Genomic DNA, 17,750 nt, shown 5'->3' with positions numbered 1-17,750 from the left:
AGACCAATCCATCCTGTCTGCTCCATATCTTCTTAAGCACTGGGAAGATTAACCTCATTGAGATGTGCTGAATGCACTACCCAGGTCACTAGGTCACAGGTTAAGGTCAAACTTGAATTTAATGAAAGTCAAATGTAAAATAGCTTAATTTGTGTCTGCTCTTTTGCCTTCTTAACTACTTGGAAGATTTCCATAAAACTAGCATACATTTTTTACATCATCAAGACGATACACTAGGTTCAAGGTCAAATCACACTTGAATGTCAAAGGTTAGTTTATATATAATTTATTTTAGGTCGATTGTGAAGGAAGTTCTACATCTTATATTAATCACTCTCGACACCTCATTCCTGATGGAATCCATCGCCACGAGGGTATGAGAGAAGAGGCCAGTTTCCCTTTTAATGCTGAGCCCCAAGCAAGGGAGCTACTGGTACCATTTTTCACGTCTTTGGTATGACGCGGCTGGGGATTGAACCCACGACCTCCCGCACTCGAAGCGCTCTACCACTAGGCTATTGAGGCGGTTTAATGTCAAAGGTTATGATCACATCATTTTACTTTCCCTGTATTAAAGGGGTTCAAGGTAGAGGTCACATTTGGAGGTCAAAAGTCAAATAGTCTGAATTCATGTCTGCTATGTATCTTCTAAACCACTGGAAAGATTTTCATAAAACTAACATCAGTGATTTGCCTTATGAAGACAATGTAATGAGCACACAAGCCAGGTTGCTAGGTCCAAGGTCAAGATCACACTTCGAGGTCAAAGGTTAAATAACTTAAATGTGTGTCCACTCCTTACTTCAACCACTGAAAGCATTGTTATAAAACTAGCATCTGTTATTAACTTTCATCAGGATGACATGATAATGCACAGCCTATGTCACTAGGTTCAAGGTTGTCACTTTTGAATCTCAAACGTCATGATCACATCTTACTTTCCCTTTCAAAGGGACATCTGGGGGTATTAATCACTGTTAGTGATAGGTCAAGTTTGTTTTAAAATTGATATATAACTCTATTGTAAGACTGTGGATAACACACTATGATATTATAAAGCTGTGTATTGAACAAATATAATGTACTTCATTTCTTGAGTTTGACAAGGAAAATCGTATATGCTACACTATACATTTGATTTCTTATTGACACTGAGTCTGCTCTGCTTTGATTCCCAGGTGAGGTGAATATTCTGTTTTGTGATAATTTGATAGAAGACAGTGTGTCCAAAACATTCACCCTCCACCATTGATTCATGTGATGGAGTTGGCATTTACTTGTGGAGGCCAGGCTAGTACTGGTATACAGTTGAGGCACACTGCATAACTGAAATACTGTTGAATTACTGTGCTATAACTTCCAACTTCTTGACACAGCAATAGAAATATTATGATATATAATATGGATTGTTTTGTTTCTTCCTTTTAGTTGGTTTTTAATTTTTTAATACAACTGATTTTCCTGATCTGTTTTTAAGTTTCGTTTGTTTAACTTATAATTTTGAGGGTTTTTTAGTTTGACTATTCAGAAAATAGGTAGAGCTATTGCACTCACCATTGCATTGCTGTCATTGTCCTGAATAGGTTAAGTTTTTAGCTCACCTGTCACAAAGTGACAAGGTGAGCTTTTGTGGTCGCGCGGCGTCCGTCGTCCGTCCGTGCGTGCGTGCGTCCGTGCGTCCGTAAACTTTTGCTTGTGACCACTCTAGAGGTCACATTTTTCATGGGATCTTTATGAAAGTTGGTCAGAATGTTCACCTTGATGATATCTAGGTCAGGTTCGAAACTGGGTCACTTGCCATCAAAAACTAGGTCAGTAGGTCTAAAAATAGAAAAACCTTGTGACCTCTCTAGAGGCCATATATTTCACAAGATCTTCATGAAAATTGGTCAGAATGTTCACCTTGATGATATCTAGGTCAAGTTCGAAACTGGGTCACGTGGGGTCAAAAACTAGGTCAGTAGGTCTAAAAATAGAAAAACCTTGTGACCTCTCTAGAGGCCATATTTTTCATGAGATCTTCATGAATATTGGTCAGAATGTTCACCTTGATGATATCTAGGTCAAGTTCGAAACTGGGTCACGTGGGGTCAAAAACTAGGTCAGTAGGTCTAAAAATAGAAAAACCTTGTGACCTCTCTAGAGGCCATATTTTTCATGAGATCTTCATGAATATTGGTCAGAATGTTCACCTTGATGATATCTAGGTCAAGTTTCGAAACTGGGTCACATGGGGTCAAAAACTAGGTCATTAGGTCTAATAATAGAAAAACCTTGTGAGCTCTCTAGAGGCCATATTTCTCAATGGATCTTCATGAAAATTGGTCAGAATGTTCAGCTTGATGATATCTAGGTCAACGTCGAAACTGGGTCACATGGGGGTAAAAACTAGGTCAGTAGATCTAAAAATAGAAAAACCTTGTGACCTCTCTAGAGGCCATATTTTTCATGAGATCTTCATGAATATTGGTCAGAATGTTCACCTTGATGATATCTAGGTCAAGTTCGATACTGGGTCATGTGGGATCAAAAACTAGGTCAGTAGGTCTAAAAATAGAAAAAACCTTGTGACCTCTCTAGAGGCCATATTTCTCAATGGATCTTCATGAAAATTGGTCAGAATGTTCACCTTGATGATATCTAGGTCAAGTTCGAAACTGGGTCACGTGCGGTCAAAAACTAGGTCAGTAGGTCTAAAAATAGAAAAAACCTTGTGACCTCTCTAGAGGCCATATTTTTCAATGGATCTTCATGAAAATTGGTCAGAATGTTTACCTTGATGATATCTAGATCAAGTTCGAAACTGGGTCACGTGGGGTTAAAAACTAGGTCAGTAGATCTAAAAATAGAAAAACCTTGTGACCTCTCTAGAGGCCATATTTTTCATGAGATCTTCATGAATATTGGTCAGAAGGTTCAGCTTTATGATATCTAGGTCAGGTTCAAAACTGGGTCACGTGGGGTCAAAAACTAGGTCAGTAGGTCTAAAAATAGAAAAACCTTGTGACCTCTCTAGAGGCCATATTTCTCTATGGATCTTCATGAAAATTGGTGAGAATGTTCAGCTTGATGATATCTAGGTCAGGTTCGTAACTGGGTCATGTGCCGTCAAAAACTAGGTCAGTAGGTCGAAAAATAGAAAAACCTTGTGACCTCTGGAGGCCATATTTTTCACGAGATCTTCATGAAAATTGGTGAGAATGTTCACCTTGATGATATCTAGGTCAAGTTTAAAAGTGGGTCACGTGCCTTCAAAAACTATGTCATTAGGTCAAATAATAGAAAAACCTTGTGACCTCTCTAGAGGCCATATTTTTCAATGGATCTTCATGAAGATTGGTCAGAATTTTTTATCTTGATGATATCTAGGTCACATGTGCTCAAAAACTAGGTCACTTTGTCAAATAATAGAAATAATGACGTCATACTCAGTTCAACACTGGGTCATGTGGGGATAGGTGAGCGATTCAGGACCATCATGGTCCTCTTGTTTGTGTAAGCTGTTATCTCAGTAACTTCTAGTGGGAAAAAATTGAAACTTCATACACTTGTTTGTGGTGATGACGTGATATGCAGTGCTGAGGTCCCATAACTCTGTTTAATTTTTTTAGACAAAGTTATGCCCTTTTTCCGACTTAGCAGTTTTGGCTGTTATCTATTATCTGATTTAACATCATAAGAGGGGGAAGTGCCATGGCTCAGTATTGTTGCCCCTTTTTACCTTGCTTATGTACCAGTATGTGTTTTCAGTACTTTCTTTTGAAATCTTTTCATAATGACAAGAATTTTGAATAGTGGAGTTTTGCTGTCTTCTGACAGCTTTAGTTGTTTTTCCAGAGTTGGTTTACCAAACATCTAATCACGACACTATTTATGATTGGTTCCAAGTGACTTTATTTTGTTTTTATCTAGTTTATACTGTGAAATCATTAATATTTGCCGACGTCTAATTTTCATGGATGCCATGATAGTGTGTAACCAAGAAGTTAAATCACAACGAACATAGAAACTTCTTCTTTATTTCTTTCTTCAAACTTCCAAATCCACAAAATCAAGCCCCATCTAAAAAAGTTGTTTTGACTCAAAGTACGAAATTTTATGGGGCAATTTAATTAATTAATTAAATGATTTCACAGTATATGTTTTATCAAAATATTTTGTATAGTTATTTATTTGTTACTTTATTTACATCAGGTTACTGCACCAAAATTATGTTTATTTGAATAGATGTTGTTTTTTTTTCTTTCTAATTTTAGATATAATTATGTAGATAGTTGCTTTACATTTTGTAAACTTTCTATGATTTTCAGAGGATGTTGAGCAGTATAGGGGTAAACAAGATATTTATTCAGACAGCGAGCTGCCTTTATTATCACTGCTTCCCATTGTTATTTGTCCAACCATGCAATAAATGTGCCGTTTTGTCCCCTTTCAATACAGGATAAGAGTTGAAAAGACTCATATTCTATACTTTTATTACATAGAATCTTAACAACTCCTATCCACCATTGTTCCTTCTTGCACTATAAAACGTTTATAATTTCCTTGAAAAAACATTTTCTCCATGTCATACGGTGTTTGTTAACCATGTTATATATATAGTTTTTAATGTATATATATACATGTATATATACCAGAACAAAGTGTAAAGTTTTGAAAAGATTATTAAATACCATAATATATTACCTCTAGATCTCTTTAACATTTTCCATTGCAATGATAATAGTTATATTTTGAGCAAAGTAGTTTTACATTAGATTGGATATATTTGTTATTTTTTTAATTTCACTGATCACAGTATTAGCGAAAATAATTCTATTGCAAACAATGTCTAATTTACATTTCAAAGCTTGCTTGATTAATTCAGCAGTTTAAATGAGATTTTGTGCTTTTCATTCAAAATTTCTCCTGTAATTTTCACCTTTTATAATTTCTCAAATACTTCTACAAGTGAAGCTGCTTATACCACTTTGAACCAAACTACCGTTTACTCCAAATTACTGGTAAATGTCTTTGGGAATGGGGTGTGGGGATATAGTTTGTCTTTGTAGGCCTAATTTAAATTTTATGTGTAAGTATAAGCTATAAATTTAACCTCTTTTGAATGTTTGTTAACATTTACTACTGTCACAGTTTTGATATTACAAAAACAAATGAAGTGGATATATAGGAGTACACTTATATATGTATATGGTATTGCCTAATTTTTTCCTTACGACTGTGTTTGATTAACAGCTTTTTATTTTCAGTTGCTCATTGTGAATTAATCAAGCAATTGTAGGCACAAGAGTTATAACACAATGAAAATGTTGGAAAAATTAGGGGTTTTAATGACTTTTGAAGAAGATGAAAAAAAAAAATTAAAAAAAAGAAACATGGGCAGAACAAAATTGTTTGGATTTTCCAATAAAAATACTCTTTGAAATATTTCCAACACTAAAGTAAATTCTTTTTAAATGTTATATGTAATTCAAAACAAAGTAGTGCATAAAAATTGCAAAAACCATCAACTCATGATTTTCTCTGTTTGATAGTCAGTTTGAATTGTGATTTTTTTTTTTTTTTAATTTGAGGGCCGGCACTTTTAATTAAAATACTTTTATATATATTTATTAACTGTACATGTTACAAGTCAGTATGATATTGCTTGAATTTACAAAATTGTTAAAAGGGACAGGGACAGGACCAAGAAATTTATATTTTAAGTACTTTAATATAGAATTTCAATTTCACAAGCTAACTGTATCATTCAGCTGATGGTAAAGGTATTATTGATTTAGACATAAGTAAAATAAAGATAAAGGAGCATGAGTACATTGTGTATTATTGTTTTACAAAGTTGCTACATCTTTTTATTTGCTTTAAAACTGTGTTTTCTTTCAGCACCAAGACCATTGCACTTGTTTTATTATCTCACAATGCACTAAATATATCAGGTTCATAGATATGAGGGCCAGTCAGAAAGTCTGTGGACTTTTAAGTCAATCAAAATAACCAAGACTACGACACCAGTGTGGTCACTTAAAACATTGAACCTAGGGGTTCTCTAGCTGTTTTGAAGACCATCCCTGTTAGGACTCTGGCACAACATTTAGATGAAGAAAAAATTAGCACTTAAGAACAACAACACAATTCCTTGAGACGAAATTTCTCAATGTTTCGTAGGAGAAATGAGAAAGTGAGGTGGGGTGGGGGGTAGATTTGCCATACGTTTCAAAACGGTGCTTACCGTCATGGTCGAACCTTGTTTCTGCAGTTATTATTTACCATCCAGATTCACATATGGATAAAGGTACTTTGGACAAAAGAAAGAAGTCATTGAAACTTATAACTTCGTCCTGCCCACAATAACATTCCATCATTCTTCTGAACTGGTTACAAGTATGACAGTTGTAACTGTATTCAGTTAAAGGAGCAGATACAACAGTTTTTGTACTAGGACAGTTTAATAAATGACACCTGTTAGGAGCAAAAACATTAAATGACAGATTGACTGACTCTCATTATAACCAAATTCTGCATGCCATTTCCTGAACTGAAGTGACTATCACAAATTTATATTGATGTTGAAATTCTGAAATTTACTTACATGATGAAATAAAAAATGCATATTTATGAGTGTAAAGGAGTGGTTTGTTTTATTAATGAAATCATTAATATACATAATTTGTGATTTTCTTGTGTTTCAGAGTTTGTTTGCACGTAACTTCTACAACTTCAAGTACCTGGCTCTGTTACTGGCTTTCTTGATTAACTTCATGCTGCTCTTCTACAAGGTAATTATTTATGTGCCATTACATGGGAGAAGGTACCATATGTCTCAGTCACTGGTGTTCTTTAAGTATTTGCTGTCTGCTCTGAAACGAGGCATATGTTTTTGTTTTAAATTCTAATGTTGTTTCCTGTTCATTTGTATTCAAGTACTTTTAATGATTATACATAATCCTGCATAGTTTTATAGATATACTTTTGTGCCTCTGTCGGTTCATTTTTCTGCCCCAGACTGAATATTTAATCCTGCAATTTTGCTGACAATTCTAATAGTATTTATACTAGAAACATGATCTTTTCAAATTGCCATTGGATTTTTTTTAGGTTTCGAGACTTACCGGAGAATTAATGGGAGATGATGAAGCACCCGAAATTGATGCTACAATGAACTTGACAGAATCCGGTGGGGATGAAGAAGAAGAAGACGTAGAAGAGTTAGTTTCGATGTCGGAATCCAGCTACTATCTTGAACACATACTACGAATGCTCGCGATCGGTCACTCACTGGCCGCCTTCTCCATGTTGGTTGCATACTACTGCCTCAAAGTGCCTCTGGTAATTTTCAAACGTGAGAAGGAGATTGCACGCAAACTTGAGTTTGATGGATTATGGATCGCGGAACAACCAGGAGAGGACGATCTGAAGTCACACTGGGATAAACTAGTACTGAGTACATCATCATTCCCTGACAGCTACTGGGACAAGTTTGTCAAGAAAAAGGTACTACTACTCAGATATACCTCAAAATTGGTTTGGTGTTGATTTGCTTATATTAGTAGGCTTGTTTCTGTTTACATCTTATTTCAGTGACTTCTTTACTAAAACAGATTAAAAGCCATTTTTAGATGGGTTAAAGAGTTTAAGAAACAGTTACATCTTTTTTTGCTCAGAAATTCAGTCAAAGATATAATGGTAAGCATAGAGAGTACCTTCGTAATTCATGGTTTTAATCTCCAATCTTTTGTCTCAGCTATTCTGTGTAAATTGTTTATTTTGTGTAAATATTTGAACGTTTAAGTACTCATAGTGTGTTTTAAATAATTTTATGAATGTTTGTAGGTTCGCAATCGTTACGCTGAGCAATACGAGTATGAGGCAATTAGTAACCTTCTAGGAATGGAGAAGAGCGATACAATCACAATAGACAAAGACGAGGGCAGTGGAGTCTTCAAGTAGTAAGTCTTGTTGTTACCCCAAACTTGCTATGGTAATTCACATAAATTTTGTGTTATGATATCAGCACTGCTGGCATTTAGGAGAACTGTCTTTCGATGAATTTTACAAAGAATTTGCTACTACTTGTTTTAATGCCATATAAATCGTTTAAATATTACTTTTTATTTGGTTTTCAATTTAGTGGTATTTTACATTTTTATTACATTATGTTTGTTGTTTTAATTTCAGTTTAAGCACAGTAGATTGGCAATATCAGATCTGGAAGTGGGGTGTTATCTTCACAGACAATGTAAGTTATGTTCAACATATAGATATATCACAGGCGCTTGAAGCTCTATCAATAAATATATGCATTACCATATCCCACCCACCTTATAAGTAAAGTAAGTAATGAAATATAAGTTCATCCAGCCATGAAAATCAAAATGATCATTATCTCCATCAAAATTGTATTTAGATTTTCAGTTTTATTTATTTAAATACAGTCTGCACAATTAGGAAATGAAAAGAGTGGTATTGTTGACAAGTGGTCTCTCAACACAAGTAAAATTACACCATTGTTAAACAGAAAGAGAAAAAGTACCCTTTATAAACAGAATTAATAGTACATATTTCTAGTTGAACTTTAAGCCCAGGTTTGACTATAATAATACATCTTTATGTAGAAAAAGGAAATTTAAAATGATATATTCAATATAAATTTATGTTTATTTCAGTCATTCCTGTATATAGCCTGGTACTTTACTTGGTCTTGTCTCGGCAATCTCAACTATTTCTTCTTTGCGGCTCACTTGCTGGACGTGGCAGTCAGTTTCAACACTCTCAGAACCATCTTACAGTCTGTCACACATAATGGTAAACAGGTATGGAAAATGCATTCTCTTACTGTGTACCGGTATTACACAATTCAAGCTTATAAACTTCATGTTTTGTATTCATTTTTCTGTTTTGATTGCTAAAGATTATTGATAATAAAATGTTGATTAATATGTCCTCCTAATACTTTCTACTTTAGAAATAAGTGGGACATTGGGAAGTTCTCTTTCGAGATGTTTTCCAGATTACAAAGTAAAAGAAAGTGTTCTTCCATTACTCTGTTAGTAATGCTTTTATGTTTATTTATGATTACAGCTTGTGTTGACAGTGATGTTGCTCAGTATTATTGTGTACATCTACACTGTGATAGCCTTCAATTTCTTCCGCAAGTTTTACGTGAAAGAAGAAGATGGTTCTGTAGACTACAAGTGCCATGACATGTTAACTGTAAGTTATAGTTGTTTTTTTTTTTGTTCATAGCAATGCAGATATTCGCATGGCAGATAAGCTGACAGTTTTTTAAAGTCTTTTTAAAAATTTCTTTAACACATATTTGAAGATGTGGAAGCCTGTGTATCTGAAATAACATTACAGTTTGAAAAATGGAGAGATAATAATGTATACAGATGCATCCAATCTTGCCCTGTTAGCTCACCATGGGGAGAATTATTTTACTGATCTAAAGGGCCTTGTTTAGATCCTTAACTGTGGCAAGTTTATACTTCACCCCTGTGAGGAAGTTGTTTGTTGCGGTATTTGAAGGAACAAGTTGTTATAGGTAGGAGATTCTGGAATGCTGGTAGTTATCAGACAGCCATACTGTCAGGGGGGAAAATGCCATAAATCCAACTGAAATGGCAACACTTGCACCCCATTTTTTGTAGGAATCCAGGAAGCACCAGTAATTTCCACCTAGTTTCATGTGACAACCTAGTGATAGAAAGCATTTGGTGTATGTATTCATTGTACTAATAGTATGTTCCTACCTATTTGTACATTGATTTTGTGTGTATTTCAGTGTTTTGTGTACCATTTACACACGGGTGTGAGAGCTGGAGGTGGTATCGGAGATGAGATTGAACCTGCTGATGGCGACGCCTATGAGATTTACAGAATACTCTTTGATATCAGTTTCTTCTTCTTCGTTATTGTTATACTGCTGGCTATTATTCAGGGTAAGTAACTCTTTGTTATACTGTTGGTTATTACTTAGTGTAAGTAACTCTTTCTGACTTCTTACTATCCTATAATAAAAATTGCAAATTTACAAAGAGATAATGTGAACGTTCATCAGACCTCTGGATTAGTTAATGTGAAAAGTCTGTAAATGACACCTCTAAAGAGCAAACACTTTTCTGTAAACAGAGGTATTTTCTTCCCCATTACATGAAGGTCTTACTAAAACTTAAACAACAACCTTTGTACAATTAAATCTTTTTATATGCCCGAAGGGAAGTATAATGTTATGACGCTGGTGTCTGTCTGTCCGTCCGTCTGTCCGTTAGCAATTTCGTGTCCGCTCTGTAACTCTTGAACCCCTTGAAGGATTTCAAGGAAACTTTACACAAATGTTCACCACACCAAGACAATGTGCAGAGCGCATGTTTTGGATGTCTCGCTTCAAAGTCAAAGGTCATATCACTTTGTTTCGTTTCTGCTCTGTAACTCTTGAACCCCTTGAAGGATTTCAGAGAAACTTGACACAAATGTTCACCACACCAAGACGATGCGCAGAGCGCATGTTCCGGATGACTTGCTTCAAGGTCAAGGTCACACTTAGGGGTCAAAAGTCATATCACTTTGTTTCGTGTCCGCTCTGTAACTCTTGAACCCCTTGAAGGATTTCAAAGAAACTTGACACAAATGTTCACCACACCAAGACGATGTGCAGAGCGCATCTTCCGGATGACTCCCTTCAAGGTCGAGGTCACACTTAAGGGTCAAAGGTCATATATGACTTTGCTTTTTGTATATTGCTCTGCATTGCAGTGCACTTGTTTTTATTTGGTAGATCTCTTTATTGTACTTACAATAATTTTTTTTTTGAATTACTTCCCTTTTATGTTACTATAAGTAGCTTATTTTGAAACTTTTTTATTATTGGCCGTAGGGAAAAACCAAGACCACTTTTCTGTGGTACAACATGGATGGTACCTCCAATTTTAAGGTGTATTTTTACATACCTGTACCTGACAAGGATTTTTTTGTAGACTTTGAATATATTTTTTGTGGACTTAGATTTGTTTTTTTGAAGTTATCCTTTTGTTGTTCCAGTCCTTTGGGGCTACAACAGTCAAGTTCTTAAAATTTTGCTCCCATCCTATGATGTAAGCCTTCGGGCATATATTGCCCCGCTTGGCGGCGCTCTTGTTAGTTTTTCAAACAGTTTTCACTCTACAGAAGTTCTGCTGTGTATGTATCTTGGAGTGCAGTTAAATTTGTAGTGGCAGTATGTTGGGTTCCTCCCATGGTTTTATTGTTGAATTATTTCAGGTTTGATTATTGATGCATTTGGTGAGTTGAGAGATCAGTTAGAACAGGTGAAGGAAGACATGGAGGTAAGTGTATCTTATAAATACTGTCCATTGGGCTAGCCTTATTAGGAGACCATCGGATAAGATATTCAAGTCATTACCCTGATTCCTGAAACATTTACGTCAATCAAGACTCATAACTAAACTTTCTTCTATAGTTTTATCTTGCAAAATTTCAATTATTTTAGTACTTTTCAATTAACTGACTTCCATTATGAAATAATGGTTCTGCAGTTTTATTAACACATTGCTTGGACACAAATGGTTATGTACTTCTGCATTATCAAGTCCAAATTTATATTGAAACAAAAGTTGCATGGGTAAATTGTATCCAGTGTTTATCATTTACGTTCGATACTATGGTTTTGAAACCCAGTTCTTCAGCATTGTGTTACATGTAAATTAATCTTGATATAATGTAACTGTTCAGATTTTCTTGAGAAAACAATTTAAATATCAGTCTTCAAAATATGCATGTCTTCCTTTCTCATTTCAGTCCAAATGTTTCATCTGTGGTATTGGCAAGGAGTATTTTGATAAAGTGCCTCATGGCTTTGAGACCCATACTACGAATGAGCACAACTTTGCCAATTACATGTAAGTGAATAGACATATTTGAGCCGTGCCATGAGAAAACCAACATAGTGGCTTTGCGACCAGCATGGATCCAGACCAGCCTGCGCTGTTTGCTTTCAAAGTCTATTACAATTAGAGAAACTGTTAGCGAACAGCATGGATCCTGACCAGACTGCGCGGATGCGCAGGCTGGTCTGGATCTGTGCTGGTCGCAAAGCCACTATGTTGGTTTTCCCATGGCACGGCTCATTTTTTCTTCCTTAATCCTTTAATTTCCTATGTGTTATGACGTCCTGTAAGACTAATTTGTAAACAGTTATCAGTAGTTGAGCACCTAGTCACGACGAAGTATTTGTATTTGAGCAGAGAGTTTTCTAGTCAGATAAGAGTACATGTATGTGTACTTGAGCAGCAAATTTCTGGTCATATGAAAGTATATGTAGTTGAGCAGCAAGTAGATTTATTAAAGTCTTATGGAAGTATGTGAACTTTGAAGCAAGTTTTCTAGTCACATGAAAATATATGTAGTTAAGCAGCAAGTATTTAAGTCTTATGGAAGCAGCAACTTCTTTTGTATGAGCTACATGCAAGTTGTATTGAAAATGCAAATTTTGTCAGAAGAAGAAAGATGCACATTAGGGGGAAAGATATACAAGTATTACATTTGAAACTGGTTATGTGTGCTCATGATTAAGTGAAAACAATATTGAGTTAGAGTTTAAAAATATGTGACTTTGCCTTTTCATTCAGTTTGTTTGATATTAGTTTCGTTCAGTTTGGTTTACAAAAATTCTCATTTTCTCTAAAAAAATTTTAATTTCAGTGTTTAGTTGCATATGTTTAATGGATGTGACGCATGTGACAAGCCTAACAGCCAGATATGGTTTCTTTGATTAATTGAATGCATGTGTTGTGTACAATGTAATCTTACTGGATTATTTGATCATTGCAGGTTCTTCCTTATGCATCTCATTAATAAACCAGACACAGAGTACACAGGTCAGGAGACATACGTCTGGGAACTTTATCAACAAAGATGCTGGGATTTCTTCCCGGTTGGTGACTGTTTCCGGAAACAGTACGAGGATGAAATAGGTGGAGCACAAAAATCATGAGATTAACAGGAACAGGGACTTTCAAATTGATTGCTTTAAAAAGCATGTTAATAAGATGACGATTGTATCAGCATTTAAATATTGGAAAGTTATACCGGACTTTGACTTTAAATATTTCCAGTGTGGTGATATTTTAATTCAAACAGCGGCTACGGAGATATTGTGATGTTAGTGCTATGATTAAAGATCAAAATGTGGGATGACATTTGGAAATATCGCAATTAAATTATTGATATGAGAAAATAGTGGTAGCTAGTCAATCAAAGGAAATAAAGAAATGTGCACATTTAAGATAATTAAAAAACAACCCACACGAACAACGATATGGAATAAGTGCTGTGTATATATGAAAAAATTAGTAGATTCTTGTGTGAATATCTCCCCCCAGTTCTGTGTGTGGTTGACTATGCACACAATTTTACCTACCTTCAAATAGCAATAGCGAATTATATGCTACCCATTTAGGGTATCAATTTTGTTAAATTATTCAATTTTTTTAGAATCTCATCTATTATAAGATAAAATCTGACTCATACTTATATCACAATTTTTGTGTTTTTTGTGAACATTGAAATGTGTGTACCTATTTTTCATATTTCCAACGCTTGGAGGACTATAATGTGCAATAGATAATCAGAATATTTTTTTCTTGATGGGTACTCCATATTTTTTGGTAAATACTCATTACATGTTAATTGTTAAAGAAGTGTTTTTTTTGTTCTTTGTTTTTACCCTTATTTATATATTTATCATAGATTTTTAAATAGCATACTTTATTTATTCCAGTATTATAATAGTTGGATGTAGATGTTTCTGTTTTTTTGTTTGTGAAATCTTTTTTACGTTTTGAAAAAAATTGAAGTTAATGTTTCTTTTACCATGTCATCATTTTTCATCAGTTTTACCAAATTACGTTGAAACAGTGTGGTAGTTTGAGAACTGGTGCTACAATATGATATATTTAATAGATCATGTTTTAACTTTGTAAAAAATCATGTTTTTGGTTCAAGTAACTTGGCTTGCCTTGATTGCAATGTTTGCAGATATATTATTATTCAATTCTTAGGTTAGGGAAGATCGTTATTTCTGGTTTTTACGGTGGATTGGAATTCCATTCTTAACGAAAAACATTTTACACACCTTGTTAATTTCGGAGTGTTTTTAGAAGTTAAAAACTTCATGTTTTTAATAAAACCACCATTACATACATAAAAGCGTTGACTTTGTTTTGATGTACACATCTCTTAACTCATAAAATGGAACAAGAGTGCCAGACTGTCACAAAATATGCCCGTCATCGAACTTGGCCTAATTCAAGGGCCATAATCCTAGAGTGCCTGGGGCGATTTGGGTGGTTATTGACCACTGGCATCAGACCAGAAAGAAAATGCCTCTGTACATGTTATAACCTACCCCTAGGTATTCTGTAAGAACCATGGTCATGAACGGGAAAATATACTAATCCATTTCAATCACGCATTTCATCCCTAAAACACGCAGTTCGGTAAATGTGTACTATGGATATTAAACAAATGGTACTTTATATTCCATTGTGTACCGGTCACATTTCTTCAATACTGCTAATCTAAGAAAAACAACATGTAGTTTATATGTTTTTCAATGTTACACAAAAAAATTGCTTGAAGTTCCGGTCTAGATTACAAAATCGTTCTGATTGGCTGATGGGATAATGTATGTCAGTCGTCATTTTACTACACATGTACGCTAAATGTGTATATGCAACATAAATGTACAAAATGAATTATATAGGCAGAACTGATGTATACCAATGTATGATTTCAAATTCGAATTCATATCCAAGATGAATTTCATTCATCATTTCGAGTTTTATTGTATAACTATGAATATTTTGCATTCTGTTTTTGTTTGTTGACATTTCGCCTAACATGTTCACACTGCTGTGACCTTTAGACCGGATCTTCATTAGGGAGGTTAACGCAAGGTTTTTCTGTAACGTTGACTAAAGCATAAAATAAGTGGAGCATCCTTGCAATATAGAATATTGAGACAATGTAACTGATGCACGATGGAAGATAAATCATCGCTTGTTCAATATACTAGATATCCATAAACCGAACTGCGCATTTTAGGTGAAAAATGTATGATTGAATTGGGTTAGTGCACTTTCCTGTTCATGCCCATGGTTCTTATGGAATACCTAGGGGTAGGGTATAACATATACAGAGGCATTTTCTTTCTGATCTGGTGCCAGTTTTATTGACATTTTCCGCAAGTTTGGTGAATATCGGATGAAAACTTGGAGAGTGGACATGCTTTGGACGCCGACCACCGGCCTGACAAGGGTATTCACAATACGCCCCACTCATTCAGAGACGGTCATATAAAAAGTGGTAGAAATAGGACTGATCAAAAACAGATTTGCCAGACACACCATAACAAATTTATTCTCGGCTTACTCTCTCTCCACTAAACCAGTTCCAGGGTCATAAAAGTGAGTTTTAAAACCAGACACAAAATACAAGTTTGCCATTAGTCAGTATCAAGATGGAGCACAGATTCAATCAATTAGACTATGGATTTGTCTCTAAACTCCATTTAAAGATCAGTTTCCGAATACAGCTTTGCCATTTGTCTACCAGTATTTAAAGATAGTGCCTAGAAAGAGCCAATTAAATCCTCTCTGGTCTCCAAATCTTGGCCTTTAGACCCTTAGAGAAGTCTGAAGTGAGGCCTATTTCAAGACAAAAATTGAACAGTTGCAGCCTAGAAGTAAGGTTTGTCCCTCAGGTCTCTGTCAAAAACGAAAAAATTGAAGAACGGATGCACACCAAAGCCATTCACTATGATTTCATCTGCTATTGGTTTCGACTTGGACCAACAGGCCTGCTATGAATAATGGAGCTGCCATGAATGTTGACTTTTGTACAGCCTGGTCTTCCATGAATGACATTTGCTATGAATATTGACTTTCAGTCTTGCAGGTCTACATTGAATATTGACTTTTGCACCGACAGGCTGCTGTAAATGACTAATCTGCCAAGAGTGTTATCTGAAACCTGCTATGAATGACACAGCTGTTATGAATGTTAACTTTTTGACTGGCAGACCTGCTATGAATGAGGGATCTGCTTTTGAGCAGCAGGCCTGCTGCAAATATTTGATCTGCTAAAGGAGATGTCTATTGGACCAATAGAGACCTGCTATGAAGATTGACTTAACCACCTAGGCTGTTTTGAATGACAGATCTGCTGTGAATGGTGTCTGTTCATCTGACAGGCCAGCTATGAATGAAGAAGCAGCTTTGAATGTTGACATTTAAAATGGCTGTTGGAATACTGTGAGATTATCTTTCTAAGGTAATCTCTGGAAAATTGCAGCAACTTGCAGTGGAGAATCTTGATAATATTGGTCATAAATCTTATTTGTAAATTAGTGAGCCCAGATTTACATATGCCAGATGCATGCAGTTTCAGGAAAGCTACATAATGTTTACAAGCACAGAATAACCCTCATGGGCAACCTTTTATTTTCTGATACAGCTGGGCATTTGTTTTTAACATGACATGTTTCCCTGTGATGATTGCACCAGCATTAGATTTATTGCTGCTCTGTCAACTTTTCTCCATGAACTTTCGCAACAGATTTCTGCAGATTTGAAAAAAGTTGTTATAAAACGTTCCACAATAATCTCGTATCTGACGTGACCTTTAAACAAGCTAAAACTGGGTAAAGATCAAAGGCCTGAAGAACCTGAGTCGGCTAATGATTGATGTACTGACGGTATAGTCTACCAGTTTCAGTTTGTTTTTAGTTTTTTTCTTAATATTTCATAACACAGCTCGATATTTACCCAAAATATTATATCCGGATACGATTACACTTTTCTCCAGTTTCAACAATATATTTTACAAATTGTGATGATACGAAGACATTTAGCAGCAATTGGCAGTATCTGACATTGAAGTTTACGGTTAAATTACCTCTTATTTAAATCTTTTCATAAAAAAGTTGTTTCGTTTCGTGAAAGCAGCCATACATAGACGATCTACTTTCGATTTCAAAAACTACAAGAAAATACAATTTAATGTTTCGCCGATTTGTTTATTTCTCGAAAAATAAGAATTAAAATCATTCTTAATATCAGTAGTAACTAAACAAACCAGTAAGAGCTTCTTCTTCCGATAATTTATCCGTTTACTGACTGCAAAATTCAACTCACGCAAAGTTTATAGAAATCATACGATGCGTGTTCATGTTCAATGTGGGAGAATTAAGGCTGATCGGCTATGTTACCTAATGCATCCAGACAATTCAGATTTTGTTTTTAAAAAAGCATTGTGTGCGTTTCTGTAATTTTATATACGTTTTTATACGCTTAGAAATTATTAGACATGGGTATTTGCATTATTTCTATACGTAATTTACGCTAATACGCATCTTATCTGGAGCCCTGTGGAACTATTTTTTTGTCTTTAGCTGGATGTTACCCAAGCTTTGTAAGCCTGCGCAATTCTTAAAATGCACATTTATACTTAATGAGTTACATTCGAGTATTGCACAATTACAAGTCATAAATATGACAGATTTCATCGTATATTGGTCATAGCAAAAGGAATTGACACAACTTAACTTCATTCATGCAGTGAACTGTTTGAAGTTTGAGAAATCTAATGGAACTACATCCCTTCACGTGTTATTCGGTCCATTTAGAGAATCGCTGAACAGCAAGGACTCGTCAAAAGGCTTTCAGCCTTTAGCCAACTCAAAAAACACAAACAAA

The 17,750-nt window shown here is 35.1% G+C and overlaps 1 protein-coding gene across 12 annotated transcripts in view; it reads left to right on the top strand.

Moving 5' to 3' along the window:
* Nucleotides 1-14,202, top strand: part of LOC123532801 (ryanodine receptor-like) — a 194,676-nt gene extending 180,474 nt beyond the window's left edge. For 11 of the 12 annotated variants that reach the window (XM_053552050.1, XM_053552061.1, XM_053552058.1 and 8 more), the window contains 11 exons: nucleotides 4,311-4,331; nucleotides 6,690-6,776; nucleotides 7,096-7,491; nucleotides 7,831-7,946; nucleotides 8,176-8,236; nucleotides 8,664-8,810; nucleotides 9,079-9,210; nucleotides 9,782-9,938; nucleotides 11,257-11,321; nucleotides 11,794-11,894; nucleotides 12,826-14,202. In XM_053552050.1, the coding sequence (XP_053408025.1) occupies nucleotides 4,311-4,331; nucleotides 6,690-6,776; nucleotides 7,096-7,491; nucleotides 7,831-7,946; nucleotides 8,176-8,236; nucleotides 8,664-8,810; nucleotides 9,079-9,210; nucleotides 9,782-9,938; nucleotides 11,257-11,321; nucleotides 11,794-11,894; nucleotides 12,826-12,988 (1,446 nt within the window). In that variant the 3' untranslated portion in view covers nucleotides 12,989-14,202. The remainder of the gene's footprint in view (nucleotides 1-4,310; nucleotides 4,332-6,689; nucleotides 6,777-7,095; nucleotides 7,492-7,830; nucleotides 7,947-8,175; nucleotides 8,237-8,663; nucleotides 8,811-9,078; nucleotides 9,211-9,781; nucleotides 9,939-11,256; nucleotides 11,322-11,793; nucleotides 11,895-12,825) is intronic. The other variant, XM_053552036.1, reaches the window with a different exon arrangement.
* Nucleotides 14,203-17,750: the final 3,548 nt, after the last annotated feature.

The sequence above is a fragment of the Mercenaria mercenaria genome, chromosome 1 (assembly GCF_021730395.1).
Source record: "Mercenaria mercenaria strain notata chromosome 1, MADL_Memer_1, whole genome shotgun sequence".
Lineage (NCBI taxonomy): Eukaryota > Metazoa > Mollusca > Bivalvia > Venerida > Veneridae > Mercenaria > Mercenaria mercenaria.
Note: the sequence above shows the minus strand (reverse complement) of the source record. Positions and strands in the feature narration are given on the sequence as shown.